Raw genomic sequence first — 16,679 nt, forward strand, 5'->3', positions numbered from 1 at the left:
CTGTTGGGACAAGGGATGGATCTGGAATTCACTATTGGCTGCATGATTAAGGTCTGACTGAACTCTATAAAGATGCTATCTGTTTTTACAAGCTTTTACTTAGCTTGCTTCCTTTGTCTGTCTGTGGCGCTTAATGCTTCGTCATCGATAGATATCCTTTTTTTAGTTATTTAAATAAGTAGTGTATTATTATATATTTTAAACAAATCATTTTTATTCATTTTTAGTGCATAATTATATAAAAGCTTGCTGTTTAAAAAAAATTGATTTTTTTTTACACATGATTAAACACAAACAAACAGCTATACATGTGGATAACATCACATATTTACACCGCGGGTTCAAACACACTTTTGACCGCCCGAACAAAGTACATACACAGCTACGGTAAAAATGCCCACACTGCTACATACACACAAACACACAGTTCGACATAGTTCCCCATCAAGCCACACACACAACCACTATATATATATATATATATATATATATATATAATATAATAATATATATATATATATATATATATATATATATATATATATATATATATATAATATAAAAATATATCCATACATAAAATTAAACATATACATATATATAACATATATATATATATATATATATATATATATATATATATATATATATATATATATATATGTTATATATATATATGCCTATATATAATATATGATCATATGAGCTAGATAGTTAGAATTAAAAACTAATGATTAAAGTGTGTGTGTGTGTGTATGTGTATGTATGTGACATGTGTGTGTGTGTGTGATGGGCAGATGAGGGTGAGGACGGGAAGGGGGGGGGGGAGTGCAGAAGAAAATTTCAATTTAAATTAACGTATACTTTCAATGTTTCATTAACATACATAAGTAAAACAAAAAAATGCTGTTTTTGTTTTTCATTGCTCGGTATTTGAGTTTCATATTTTATAGTGTATTAGAAATTTCAACTAAAGAGAAAAAGTAAAAAAAAATTGTGAAAGATTCGACGAATAGAGTCTTCACCTGTAAGATCGCTACTTTTAACCCTTACCAAAGTTTACAAAAAATAATCGACTTTATTAGACATGGGCTATTGCAGCTTATTTGTGGGGGTTTTATATATGTATGCCTTCATAAAATATGTTTATATTAAATATCTTTCTGTTTTATAGCATTCAATTATTACAAAGTTGTCCCATTTTCAAGCACCTGTGTATGAACTGCAATCACTAACTGTAGAGACCGCGCACCATTTCGCACCGAAAATAAACCAACTAGCCTGAATTACACATTTAATCAACTTCCGCCGGCCTGAACACTAACTGCTTCTTGTTCTTACAACACTAGATCTACTAGGTACTAGACTCTAGATCTAGATCTAGTAGAGAAGAAGAGGACTAATATAATTGTTTCACATTTTTACGTTTTGAGGTTATTCCTGAAGAAAGTCACATTTATTTCTAATCCACTGTTGTAACTTAAATTCAGGTAAAGCAAAAGACGGCACTAGACGTCTAGATTTAGACATTCCAGATCTACAATAAATAATCAACATTTTGTTTAAAAATATAGATTCTAGATCTAGAGAAAAAGTCTAGATCTAGATTCTAGGTCTAGAAATAAAAAAATAGATCTAGATCAAGATCTTGGATATTAGGACATAGTTTCTTTCAGGCTTTTTTCTTTGAGGGGGGGGGGGGGGAGAGAAGAGCACTCGAAAGTACCGGGGTGTGAACCATATTTTCTACATAAATTTGATAAAAAAAAATTTCGAATGGGATGTAGGTGGGTCGGAGAGTTGACTGAAAGAAACACTCATCTAGGATAGGATCTTTGTCGAATAGTAGAGTCTCATCTTGGCCAAGGAACCACATGCTATTGTTTAAAAAGCGCTCTACCATCTGAACACGCCTTCCTATTTTTTTAGTACCAGTTTCAGCAACGGTAACTGTTGAATAAACCTGACGCGGCTGTCTGTAAAAAGATTCTCCTGAGACTAAAGATACGAAGTATAGAGATCAGTGTTTCTTTCAGAACTTTTTCTCCGGGGGGGGGGGGGGCACTTGAAATTTTCGGGGGGGGGGGGGGCGGTAGACTTTCTTCGGGGGGGGGGGGCGGACACTGTTAAAAGTATATATTTTCTATATAAATTATATAAATTTCATTTCGTTCGGGAGGGGGGGGGGGCGGTAGAATTTTTTCGGGGGGGGGGGGGGGGGGGAAGAGATGCCTGGAAGAAACTCTGATAGAGATACTAAAGATAGGAAATATAGACACTTAAAATTGTCACGTTAGTCATTTTATAATCTCAACATCTTGTAGTAGCTGTCGTCAGATCATGCGGTACGCCACATGCCACATCTTACAAAAAGTTTGAGTTGTCCAGTCTAAATTTGTCACAAAGGAGCGCGTGATCTCTTGAGCTCAGTGGCGTAGCCATGGGAGCGCGGTTAGTAGGGTCGCTCAAGGCGCTGACCCTATGAGCAGAGGCGTAGCGAGGGGGGGTGGGCAGGGGGTGCGGACTGCACCGGGTGACACCATTTAGGGGGGTGACACCAAGACAAAAAATAGCAAAATATTTAGAGAAAAACTTGAGGGGGGTGCAAATCGAAAGTTTGAGGGGGGTGCAAATCGAAAACTTGAGGGGGGAGGGGGGATGCAAACGAAAGTTTGAGGGGGGGGGGTTGCAAATCGAAAATTTGAAAGTTTGTCCCCGGGAAGGGTCGCTACGCCTCTGGGGGGGGGGTGACACCATTAAGTGCCGCCCAACCTCGCTACGCCACTGCCTATGAGGGCGCTAAAAAAGGGGTAGAAAAAAAATGTTTACTAATCTGAGGTATTGAATTGTACACAATCAACGTGAAAACAAAAACGGATACATAGCTTTACACTTTGATTTATCTGTTTTCTAAAATGAGTTGGGGCAGTACCATAATAAAAACTGTCTCAATATAGTGTCTTGTAAAAAGCGCCACAAACATTTGAAACTGGGGGCGAATGGTAAATTTATGTTCACTGACGGAGCTGAGGATTATTGTTTTCATGGATGAAAAACTAGTTTTAATAATGACCTCTTTCTTTTTGACTTACTTCATTATACCAGTAAAACATTACATTGTAGAAATTTAATATTTTAATAGCTTTAATATTTAAAATTTGTAAACGCTAGCATTTTTTAAAAGATATTTTAGCTTTAGACTATATTTCCTTTTTTCTTTGCCATTTTATTGAACTTACAGCTTTTTAAATATACAATTTGATTGGCTATTTATTACGGACAAACTGTTAATGTTTTTGTGCGTACACTTCCGGTAAATATTTTGATTTGTGGCATTTGAAATAATTGTTTTAACACATGTCCAGTTTCGTTCTTGGAAAAAAAAAACCATTAAATTAAAAAATCAATCTTCACTTCGTCCATTCCGTGAATCTCACAGGTTTTTTTTAATAATTAGATCCACGTGGCAACTACTTTTGGTTACAAATTTAGCTTAGTAACCTAAAAAAACATAGTTATGAATATAAACAAATACATCTGATGTGTTTAAAAAGTATCAACAAAGCATGTATTCAGCTTTTCGAAAGCACATATATTTTAAAAACAGCTGAACACTCTAAAAATATTCAAACTATAATTCAGGCGTTAGAGCCAATGGTTGACATTTTATTAAAAGAAATAAACGTTTTATAATATTTGTATGTAGAAGAGTAAATTTCTCTTTCAAAACTGATGGTCTATAGGGCAAGTGAAGTAGAGTTCACTTGTTTCTGTGACCTCGACACATGAAGAGACCTCGACACATGAAGAGATAGTGTGGTCATCACTTTGCCCAGCCGCCTTTAATTTCCCTGTGTGGACTCAGGGACGGTCTACTGTGCCCGGATTCGAACCCGAGATTTACGGGTTAGCAGTCCAGCTCTCAACCGCTTGACCACTAAGTCCCCTGTTATCTGTGTAGTCACGCTAAACACAAGGAGTCCAAACCATTTGACCTTTCGATCTGGGCCCTGAGTGTAGTATGAATTCCATAGAACGTTACAATGGTGCCGGAACAAACGCGAAAAACATTCAGGTTTCTCTGATGAGTACAGCTAATACAGACCTTAAGACTTTCAGATTAGCAGCCGAGAGCTCTACCACTCGACCACACCGTCTCCCGTGACATCGTGACGCCGTAACACATCGTGACGATGTGACATCAACAAGACGTGACATCACGACGTCACATCGTGACGATGTGACAAAACGTGACATCACGACGTCACATGGTGAAGTTGGACAACCTTACACCACAGCGTTGAAAGACGTTTTGTGAACATTTTCAGGATCTGTGTGGAAATGAGGTCTCAGGCACTCCGGTATATTGCCAAGCTGTCGGCTGTCATTCCGTTGGCTTTGATCCTGGGTTTCTATTGCCTCTTCTACTCTAAACCGGTGAGAAATTGCTGTTGTCAGGTATTCTTAACACTTAAAGAAAAAAAAGACAAAGAAAAGAAAATAAAAACAAAAAAAAGGACAAAAAAAAAACAAACCAAAAAAAGTCAATTTACATTAGTCGTGATTTATCAGTTTAGGTGGGTTTTTTTTTAAATTTTAATGTGAATTTTCTTTAAATTCCAGTAAAACAAAATTTTAATCTAATAAATTGCGTCATCTAATGTAACCACACGTTTAAGTTTAAATTTATAAATTATTAACACAACTGATCTTATCAAATTGTCAAGAGTATGATAGAATGTTATCAATATTTATATCACCTGATCATTATTCGTGCTACTTTTTACCAATGACACTAAACGTAATTTCAAGTAACATTAAGGTTTTTTTAAGACTGGGTACCCTGAGCTACTTCATGCAGTAAGACGACTTTAATATCAAAACAGAGGCGTAGCGACCCTTCCCGGAGCCCGGGGACAAACTTTTCGATTTGCACCACCCCTCCCCCCTCAAGATTTCGATTTGCACCCCCCCCCCCCCCTCAAGATTTCGATTTGCACCTCCCCCCCCCTCAAACTTTCGATTTGCACACCCCCTCAAACTTTCAATTTGCACCCTTCTCAACCTTTCAATTTATTTTTCCAACCCATTTTGGCACCCCCAAAGGTCGGCGCCCGGGGTCATATGTCCGTCCCCCCGCCCCCCCCCCCCTCGCTACGCCACTGTATCAAAATTTAGTGTTATAAATACAAACATTCTGAATCATCCCTTAACTCCTGTTTTGTACGTTGGGGCTCCACATAGTGGGGTGTCCTGGGCTAAGTATTGCATCCAGTGTATAGAGGACAGTATGTCCAAAAAACATAATCTCGAGAAAATAGAGTTTATAAATCTCACCCCAATATTAAAATTGTGCAAAATATTATGTTTAAACATTCATAAAATAATTGCATTCTTCTTTTCTGACATTGTACATGAGTATTCTTGTAGTTTTTATTATTGACTATATAAGAGAAATCTAGCTTACATCGATTTCACAAAAAAAAGTGGAGTACTGCATTTGTCCTCTATACCAGGGGTCTCCAAACTTTTCAGTCCGAGGGCCGCATTAACTATCAATTTTCAGTTCGGGGGCCAGTTTCTTCCAGGCATGTCTGATTTTCTGGGTAAAGTTCCTCAGCCATTACCAACAAACGTTTTTTTCCGTGGACAAAAAGATCTCCACGGGCCGGATAAGAGGACCTCGCGGGCCCCATCCGGCCCACGGGCCTTAGTTTGGAGACCCCTGCTCTATACAATTGGCATGGCGACCAGAGTTTCTTCCAGGCATCTCTTCGCCCCCCCCCCCCCTAAGAAAGTCTACCGCCCCCCGAACGATATTGAATTTATATAGAAAATATATACTCTTAACAATTTTAGTCTGCCCCTCCCCCCCCCTCACTGAAAATTTCAAGTACCCCCCCCTCCCCGGAGAAAAAAGTCTGGAAGAAACACTGATGGTGGCGCCCACCCCTCCCCGTGTCTGACCACCGCCGCATGCCTCCATCAAAATTTTTATTTCAATTAACGTAAATGTTACATAAGGTTACAGTTAGTTTAACTTAATAAGATACTAACATTTTGTTCTGATCGTTTCCATCTTGTCAGATTGACAGTACCATGCCAGATACGCCGCGACATGTCAGTGTGGTGTCCGTTTGGAGAAATCGACCTGACATCATCGTGCCAACCGCGCTGTCCTACGACGCTCACGTGCCCAACGTCGTGCCCACTGTCCAGGTGTTACCTCCCCACCCGATCAGCCCGCGACCCACGGAACCCACGGGACCCACGGAACCCACGCTCCACCCCGATGTCCGCATCTTGCCCTCCACCCCCGACCCCAGGCTGAACCTGACGTACAGCACCTGCATGCCCTTCCCTGACTCGCCCAAGCCCGGGGTCAAGATCTGCCCTCACCCCCCTGACGTCGACACGATCATCTCTGCCCATCTTATACAGGTAAGGGGCGTGTCTCCTGCGATACCATTACGGGAACATTGTCATAGGGGAGTTAAGGGGAATCCATCCCGGATGGTTTACTTGTTGTGGGTGGTGGTCAGAGTTTCTTCCAGGCATCTCTTCGGGGGGGGGGGGTTAAAGCCCCCCCGAAAATTTTTTACCGCCCCCCCCCCCCGAACGAAATTAAATTTATATAATGTATATAGAAAATATATACTTTTAACAGTGTCCCCCCCCACCGAAGAAAGTCTACCGCCCCCCCCCCTAAAATTTCAAGTGCTCCCGCGGAGAAAAAAGTCTGGAAGAAACACTGGTGGTGGTGGTGGTGTGGGGGGCGGGGAGTGAGTTACCAACAGCTGGATAAATCTCTCAAACATTTGACGAACATATGTATATATGTTATATTTAAGCGTTATAGAAAAAATCACTCGTTATTGAATATTTAATTAGTTACACCATAAAATAGGCAATTCTTCTTCTTCGTTCTTAATTCTAAAGTTGGAAGGCATTCCCTCCAATACAATTAAGTATACGTGTCAACTTGCTATGCGCCATATTGTCTGATGACACAGCCTGCTTTTCTCTCTGGATTTGTTACAAGGCAGCAGTTGTTTGATTTTGGAGTTGTCTCTCCTAGTTAGGTAGCTGTCTGTAGCTATCGAGCCTCATCTGACCCGGGGTTCGAACTCGGGACTTTTCGGTTAAGCAACAACGAGCTTAATCAACCCGTCCACGCCGACCTCCAGAATGCAATTAAAAGGGGACATAATGAGTATATATCAGAGTAGCTCTTCACTTAGGCCCCTTGTTATCGTCAAATCATTAGTCATGTTTACAATGTGAGAAAGGGAACTATTGTTATTAATCACTGGTCATGTTTTCATTGTGAGAAAGGGAACTATTGTTATTAATCACTGGTCATGTTTTCATTGTGAGAAAGGGAACTATGGTTATCTATCAATGGTCATGTTTTCATTGTGAGGAATAGAACTATGGTTATCTATCAATGGTCATGTTTTCATTGTGAGAAAGGGAACTATGGTTATCTATCAATGGTCATGTTTTCATTGTGAGGAATAGAACTATGGTTATTAATCACTGGTCATGTTTTCATTGTGAGAAAGGGAACTATGGTTATCAACCACTGGTCATGTTTACTATTGTCAGAAAAAGGAACTATGGGAGAAAGCTCTGGTACTTGAAATGGACAAAGCCTTAAAGGTAAGAAAAAACAGCCTAATACTATCTTTATTTATATATACAGATTTTTCATGTATTGCTGTATTAACAAATTATATATATATATATATATATATACATATATATATATATATATATATATACATATATATATATATATATATACATATATATATATATGTATATATATATATATATATATATATAATATATATATATATATATATATATATATATATATATATATATATATATATATATATATATATATATACATATATATATATACATATATATATATATATATACATATATATATATACATATCTATCTATCTATCTATCTATCTATCTATCTATCTATCTATCTATCTATCTATCTATCTATCTATCTATCTATCTATCTATCTATCTATCTATCTATCTATCTATCTATCTATCTATCTATCTATCTATCTATATATATATATATATATATATATATATATATATATATATATATATATATATATATATGTATATATATATATATATATATATCGCAGTTATACGTAAATTAATGTAGTCAAACTTAACAGGTCTTTGTAAATATATATACTAGTTGCTGCAATTTTTTTACCATGCTAAGTTAAATTTGTTAAATACAAATGTGAAGAGTGTGTGTATACAGACGATGGAATTTATTGAAAAATACGACCGTGTTTATGGAATTAGGTAAGATAAAAACACACAAGAAAGAAATGGCGATGTACCGACTACACAGAAAAGGGTTTGCTGATTTTATTGTGGAAGGAAGGTTTGGTGTTGTCGCCAGGATTTAGCCTGGCTTAGTTGAACTCTCAGTGTGGTTTTGGGTAGTTTACTTTGTCGATTGAATCAGACCGCGACATCCATTTTTTTTAACACGATTGGAAGATTTTAACCATACGATACAGAATGACACAATTGGAAGATTTTAACCATACGATACAGAATGACACCATTGGAAGATTTTAACCATACGATACAGAATGACACCATTGGAAGATTTTAACCATACGATACAGAATGACACCATTGGAATATTTTAACCATACGATACTATTGTGGGAATTCTACCACACGATACAGAACGAAACCAATGAAAGATTTTAAGCAAACGATAAGGATTAACACCAATTGAAGATTTCAAGCATACGATACAGAATGACACCAACTGAAGATTTCAAGCATACGATACAGAATAACACCAATTGAAGATTTCAAGCATACTATACAGAATGACACCAATAAAAGATTTCAAGAAGGCGTCACAGAATGACACCAATGGAAGATTTCAAGCATACTTCACAGAATGACACCAATAAAAGATTTTAAGAAGGCGTCACAGAATGACACCAATGGAAGATTTTAACCATACGATACGGAATGACACCATTGGAAGATTTCAAGCATACGATACAGAATTACACCAATGGAAGATTTCAAGCATACGATACAGAATAACACCAATTGAAGATTTCAAGCATACTATACAGAATGACACCAATGGAAGATTTCAAGCATACGGTACAGAATGACACCAATGGAAGATTTCAAGCATACGATACAGAATTACACCAATGGAAGATTTCAAGCATACGACACAGAATGACACCAATAAAAGATTTCAAGAAGGCGTCACAGAATGACACCAATAGAAGATTTTAACCATACGATACAGAATGACACCATTGGAAGATTTTAACCATACGATACTATTGTGAGAATTCTACCATACGATACAGAACGAAACCAATGAAAGATTTTAAGCAAACGATACAGAATGACACCAATTGAAGATTTCAAGCATACGATAAAGAATTACACCAATGGAAGATTTCAATTATACGACACAGAATGACACGAATAAAAGATTTCAATCATACGACACAGAATGACACCAATTGAAGATTTCAAGCATACGATACAGAATGACACCAATTGAAGATTTCAAGCATACGATACAGAATTACACCAATGGAAGATTTCAATCATACGACACAGAATGACACGAATAAAAGATTTCAATCATACGACACAGAATGACACCAATAAAATATTTCAAGCAGGCGAAACAGAATGACACCATTGGAAGATTTCCAGCATCAATCGACACCTATCAAGAGACGTAAACCTATTCCTGTTCTTGGTTAGTTTTCTTCTTCATGCAACTGAAAAAAGAAATATCTCACAATCTGTAAACACAAAAAAAAAACATTTCAAGACATCTATATACCATATATTTTTCCTGCTCCCCCCCCCATCCCACCCCCACAGCTAGACCCCACCCTGATGCTGTTCGACATCGGCTGTAACATTGGTGAGTACACGATGTGGGCCGCGGCACTAGACAGGAGAGTCGTGTGTGTGGAGATGCTCACGGAGAATGCGCAGCGGGTCCAGGTTTCCTTGGAGGTCAGTAACCTCAGCGATCACGTGACCATTGTCAACAACGCACTCTACAGTGATCATCGCGTGTTGGAGGTCACACTATACAGGTAGGTTGGAATACATAGGTTTATATACTATACAGGTAGGTTGGAATACATAGGAAAGGTTTATACACTGTACAGGTAGGTTGGAATGTATAGAAAAGGTTTATACACTGTACAGGTAGGTTGGAATGTATAGGAAAGGTTTATATACTATACAGGTAGGTTGGAATATATAGAAAGGTTTATACACTATACAGGTAGGTTGGAATGTATTGAAAAGGTTTATACACTGTACAGGTAGGTTGGAATGTATAGAAAAGGTTTATACACTATACAGGTAGGTTGGAATAAAGAAAAAAGTTTTATACACTGTACAGGTAGGTTGGAATACATAGGAAAGGTTTATACACTGTACAGGTAGGTTGGAATGTATAGAAAAGGTTTATACACTGTACAGGTAGGTTGGAATGTATAGGAAAGGTTTATACACTATACAGGTAGGTTAGAATGTATAGGAAAGGTTTATACACTATACAGGTAGGATGGAATGTATTGAAAAGGTTTATACACTGTACAGGTAGGTTGGAATGTATAGAAAAGGTTTATACACTATACAGGTAGGTTGGAATGTAAAGAAAAGATTTATAAACTATACAGGTAGGTTGGAATGTATAGAAAAGGTTTATACACTGTACAGGTAGGTTGGAATACATAGGTTTATACACTGTACAGGTAGGTTGGAATGTATAGAAATGTTTATACACTGTACAGGTAGGTTGGAATGTATAGAAATGTTTATACACTGTACAGGTAGGTTGGAATGTATAGAAAAGGTTTATACACTATACAGGTAGGTTGGAATACATAGGAAAGGTTTATACACTGTACAGGTAGGTTGGAATGTATAGAAAAGGTTTATACACTGTACAGGTAGGTTGGAATGTATAGGAAAGGTTTATACACTATACAGGTAGGTTAGAATGTATAGGAAAGGTTTATACACTATACAGGTAGGATGGAATGTATTGAAAAGGTTTATACACTGTACAGGTAGGTTGGAATGTATAGAAAAGGTTTATACACTATACAGGTAGGTTGGAGTGTATAGAAAAGATTTATAAACTATACAGGTAGGTTGGAATGTATAGAAAAGGTTTATACACTATACAGGTAGGTTGGAATGTATAGAAAAGGTTTATAAACTATACAGGTAGGTTGGAATGTATAGAAAAGGTTTATACTCAGTACAGGTAAATATCAAGTGCCCCCTCGGAGAAAAAGTCTGGAAGAAACAATGCATACTCTATATAACAAGGTTTTTATTCATACTATAGGTTCATACTCTCTGTAAGTCGGTTGCTATCTATAAGAAGTTTGCTATCTATACACTATAGGTTCATACTCTCTATAAGAAGGTTGCTATCAATATAACATAGGTTCATGCACTGAGACAACAGGTAGGCTGTAAAGCAATAGCTAGATTGGCTGAAATCCATAAATATAATGGTTTTAAACCGTATACATGAAGTTGACCGTTTAATAAAGGATTGTGGTTAACAAAATTCATTGCAAAATTTGCTAAGCAAACCAAGACTCTCGATATTCAAAATAAAAAAAATACATGTGCATCCATCTGTGTGTATGTATGTTTGTATGTACATTGGTTGCTTTAACGTTGGATGAAGAGCGGTTTACTTAAACCCTCTCCCCCCCTGTGTTTCAAAGTTTATATATATATATATACATATATATATATATATGTATATATATATATATATAAATATATATATATATATATATATATATATATATATATATATATATATATATATATATATATACACATATATATATATGTATATATGTATATATGTATATGTGTATATATGTATATATATATATATATGTATATATATATATATATATATATATATATATATATATATATATATATATATATATATATATATATATATATATATATATATATATATATATATATATATTGTTTCCAGAGGCCGCATGGGTTTGCCGCGTCTCAATACGTCAAGGGTCCACAATGAGGAACTGATAGACAAGTTTCATCCCAAACTGAAAGTGAAAACAATCTGTATCGATGACCTAACTCCCCTCATGGCCGGGAAACATGTCTATATCAAAATGGACATCGAGAACGCGGAGCACTACGCGCTGAAGGGTGCGCACCGTTTCTTCAAAGAAGTGGACGTGCGCATCGTGCAGATGGAGTGGCACAGGCGTATACCCAGTGAGAGTAACCCTATTATTGAGTTCATGGCCCTCCATGGGTACGCCTCGTCTTACGACAGTACGAAATATAATCCAGTGGACCTGAAAACTAACACCCAAAACATTGACGTTTTTTTCATGAAGAAATCTTTCTTCGGGATTTTGAAGTAGTTGAGATGGGGACTGGACAACTTGGGGGACTGGAGACAGAAGGCCGGCTATTGTCAGGTGTCTGAGGTCGCAATGTTTTTCTTTTATTTCATTTCAATCTTTGATTAAAAAATAATCTTAAAAAAATCTACGACGAATTCTTAAAAATTTCTAAGAATGACTTAAAAGTCAATGTTGTATGAAATGAAGGTGTTAAAAATATTTGTGTTTTTGAAAACAGATTTTAAAATTCTGACTTTTTGACACTATAAGTGATGATAGGGTGGGGGTTGGGTACTTGATTGGAAAACTTTACGTCATTTTTTGAAGACACAAAATACATAAACTTGTTTATAAACAAATAATACAATTGTGCTAAACAAATCTATATCGTAACACGATAAACAAGGTTCGAATGCTTAACCGGAAGTAGTTTTTTTCATTTCGTAAAAAGAGTTAAACTATCTTAGACGCCATGTTGGTGCAACGGCACTAAATTAATCAAGCATTTATTAAATCAAGTAGTTTCGCTTTGATAAATAAATAAATAAATAAATAAATAAATAAATAAATAAATAAATAAATAAATAAATAAATAAATAAATAAATATAAATATATATATATATATATATATATATATATATATATATATATATATATATATATAATGTTACGCTTATGCTGTGCAGTGAGGGTTTGAGTCACTTGACTCGACCAACTACCATTTACTTCGTCTCCAATACCAGGGAGAGAAGTTCTAACCTTGAGAACCAGTACGGCTATCTCACGTTCAGTCAAATATATGACGCTCAGAGATAAGGCAAACTCAATATTTTATTCTCATATATACATGTATCTATCTCCCAACTTGAGTCATGTAAATCAGCACACTCCTTTCACAACATACCTTTCGCACCAACATTCACTCGTACCGATCTACACTCAGTCTACTCACGTAGCAAAGTCGAATACATTGTTTAACTTAACAATATCAACTAAGTGTTAATATACTTAGTCCGTTCCATGTGAGACCCTCCGATTTAGAAATACCGGAATATACAGCTACCATCAATTGTGCTGTGGTATCAGGATGATACTTACGAAATTCGGACGATTCCCGTTAACAACGAATCTTTTCGAGACATAGACTTAAAACATATCCCTGAAGAATTCCAGGAAAGGATAGAACAGTTACTATCAAAATATCAAGAGACATTGTCTGCTGTTCCCGGCAGAACCAACACTATTGAACATGAGATTAAAGTGATATCGGACACCCTCATTAAATTAAAATCGTATGAGTTACCTCTGCATTATAGAGATAAAGTACAAAAGGAAATCAACGAACTATTGGAGACAGGCACAATTGAAATGTCGGATTCACCTTATGCTGCACCAATCGTATTGAAAAAGAAAAAGAATGGTGAGATTAGGCTATGCGTGGATTATAGACAACTGAATAAAGTAACAATACCTGATGCGGAGCCCATACCCAGTGAATGTAAGAAACATAGGACCACGTGTTTGTAAAAAACATAGGGCCAAGTGTAACAAACATAGGGCCACGTGTAAGAAACTTAGAGCCACATGTATGTACGAAACACAGGGCCACGTGTATGTAAGAAACACAGGGCCACGTGTATGTAAGAAACACAGGGCCACGTGTATGTAAGAAACACAGGGCCACGTGTAAGAAACACAGGGCCACGTGTAAGAAACACAGGGCCACGTGTATGTAAGAAACACAGGGCCACGTGTATGTACGAAACACAGGGCCACGTGTATGTACGAAACACAGGGCCACGTGTATGTAAGAAACACAGGGCCACGTGTATGTACGAAACACAGGGCCACGTGTATGTAAGAAACACAGGGCCACGTGTATGTACGAAACACAGGGCCACGTGTATGTAAGAAACACAGGGCCACGTGTATGTACGAAACACAGGGCCACGTGTATGTTAGAAAGATAGGGCCACGTGTATGTAAGAAAAATAGGGCCACGTGTATGTAGAAAGATAGGGCCCTTTTTATCTAGTTCCGCCACTGCGTATGTGCAGTGTTTCTTTCAAACTTTTTTGTCCTGGGCGTTGGGGGTGGATCACTGGTTAAAGTATATATTTTCTATATAACTATATAACTACATTTCGTCGGGGGTGTGGGGGGGGGGGCGGTAGAACAGCCAAGGCCTAACTCTTGTTTAGGAAAGTAGAGGCGGCTGGACAAAGTGCTGACAACACCTTCCCATTCATATGTCGAGGTCAAGTAACATTTAAACTCTACGTCATCTGCCCAAAAGATAGAAAGGTCTAAGACAGGGGTCGGCAACCTTTCGAAGCGGAAGAGCCAAAAGTTACAATTTTCAAAATTTCCCTGGTTTTAAAGAGCCACTAACATTTTTTTATTGCAAATATTTTAGTTTTTTATTAAGATTATTAGTATTTGTGCAAGGAGCTGGAGAGCCGCATCTTGATATCAAAAGAGCCGCATGCGGGCTCGCGAGCCGCAGGTTGCCGACCCCTGGTCTAAGAGGAATTTTGCCTTTGTTTTTTACTTGATCAATGTCTTAGATGTGTTTTTGTTTTTTAAATTTCAATGATGTTCTCATTTTTGCATGTGAAATATTTTTTTACATTTTCTTAGCAGTATTCATTTGTTTAGCCAGTAGGGGATTTCTTTTCCAACAGGACAGCCTTTAATTTAAAGGTCATTGTGCGTTGTTTAGTGTTCAGCTGTGTGTTGTAAAAATAAATTTCTAGTTGTCTCCCTTCTTTCAGGGGAGATAACCATCCTTTATTTCTCTTGCTAAAAATACAAGGTTGCTTCTCTTTACAAATAATTTATATTTTACTCAGCTTGGTCTAGCAGTAGACCAAGCGCTTTGCAAACCTGAAAGTCACGAGTTCAAAAACCGGACTTAAGGCCCATGTCCTTACCTGACCAAGCGAACTACCGCACATGTTCAACCAGGTGATGTGATATACTGGTGGTGGGGTTGGGGGGGGGGTGTTATTCATTGTTTGTGTATGAAAAAAAACATACATTTTTAAAATGTATGTTATAACAATAACATAAGAAAAAAAACAAGATTGATAGACATACACATTTATTGTCAATCTGTGTGTTGTATAGACAATCATAATGTATCATAAATTTGATCAGGATAAAAAAAAAACAATAACAAAGACGGTATTTTAAATCACACATGGTTGTGACATGTACTTATATATATATATATATATATATATATATATATATATATATATATATATATATATATATATATATATATACATATATATATAATTGAAGCAATGAGTACAAGCCACAGCTGGTTAGTAGTTTTTTCTTTCAAACATTTTACTGCGGAAAAGTAGGGGTGGGGGCTTCTAAAAATTAAGAGAAAAGGGTGGAATGGACAATTACATGCATGGTTAAAGTAGAGGCCCTATATGTTATTTAATTTTACTATTTTATATTGTGGTTCGTTATGGTTAGAGGGTGGGGGTGGGGGTGCGGCTTGTTCCGAGAGGGTGGATGCCTGAAAGAAACACCTCTTGCGGGATGTGAACAGGTTATACTACAACCATATCTGTGCCGCCAACCCATGTTACACCAGTAAAACGGGTTGCACTATGTTGCTATGATAGTTTTGAGGTTCTCAATTAGAGTTAAGATTTAGGTTTTGATTGAATGGATTAAGGTTTGACGCCGGCACTGAAAAACTAAAACTATGCTGGCATATAGGGTCGGGATTTGATGTTCTTATCGACACAATTTGAGAATCTACGAAAAGGCGACATTCAAAAATGCAATATTTAAAAAAATCTCTCATAAATCTCTCTTTTGTATGAAGGCGTATACTATGAGAGACCCCTAGCACCAAATTCGGCCACACCATATGTCATGGAAATAGAGACAATGACTTCATTTTATAACATATAATGTAAAAATACCACAAATATTTATAAAAAAAAACAATCAAAAGATACTTAATTTTTTCAACCTCCCTAAAAAAGTTTGTTAATAATAAAATCGTTTCTTTTAAATATCTCTGCCTTTTTTTTAAGTTATATTAATTTACCCTCCCATTTCCATATTCCCTACCCACCACCAAATCCCTCCCCCCCCCCCCCCGTTTTTTGTCTCCGTTCTCCTAAACTTTTTGCAAGTAACCGCCTAAGA

General features: G+C 36.7%; 1 protein-coding gene across 1 annotated transcript; it reads left to right on the forward strand.

Moving 5' to 3' along the window:
* The first annotated feature begins 1,365 nt into the window (after positions 1–1,365).
* LOC131933912 (uncharacterized) lies at positions 1,366–12,577 on the forward strand. Its single transcript, XM_059290403.1, has 6 exons — positions 1,366–1,490; positions 4,329–4,437; positions 6,088–6,441; positions 7,609–7,662; positions 9,939–10,159; positions 12,112–12,577. The coding sequence occupies exons 2-6, from the start codon at positions 4,342–4,344 to the stop codon at positions 12,512–12,514; spliced, it is 1,128 nt and encodes a 375-aa protein (XP_059146386.1). The 5' UTR covers positions 1,366–1,490; positions 4,329–4,341; the 3' UTR covers positions 12,515–12,577.
* Positions 12,578–16,679: the final 4,102 nt, after the last annotated feature.

Source organism: Physella acuta, unplaced genomic scaffold, assembly GCF_028476545.2.
Source record: "Physella acuta isolate Inbredline_101_S28 unplaced genomic scaffold, ASM2847654v3 ptg002672l, whole genome shotgun sequence".
Lineage (NCBI taxonomy): Eukaryota > Metazoa > Mollusca > Gastropoda > Physidae > Physella > Physella acuta.

Bases quoted from the DNA above. Each gene is read 5' to 3' on its own strand.
- LOC131933912 (XM_059290403.1), top strand. From the start codon at position 4,342: ATGAGGTCTCAGGCACTCCGGTATATTGCCAAGCTGTCGGCTGTCATT. The intron at 6,442-7,608 runs GTAAGGGGCGTG...TACTATTGTCAG, and splicing joins TCTCTGCCCATCTTATACAG to AAAAAGGAACTATGGGAGAA. The intron at 10,160-12,111 runs GTAGGTTGGAAT...TATTGTTTCCAG, and splicing joins TTGGAGGTCACACTATACAG to AGGCCGCATGGGTTTGCCGC.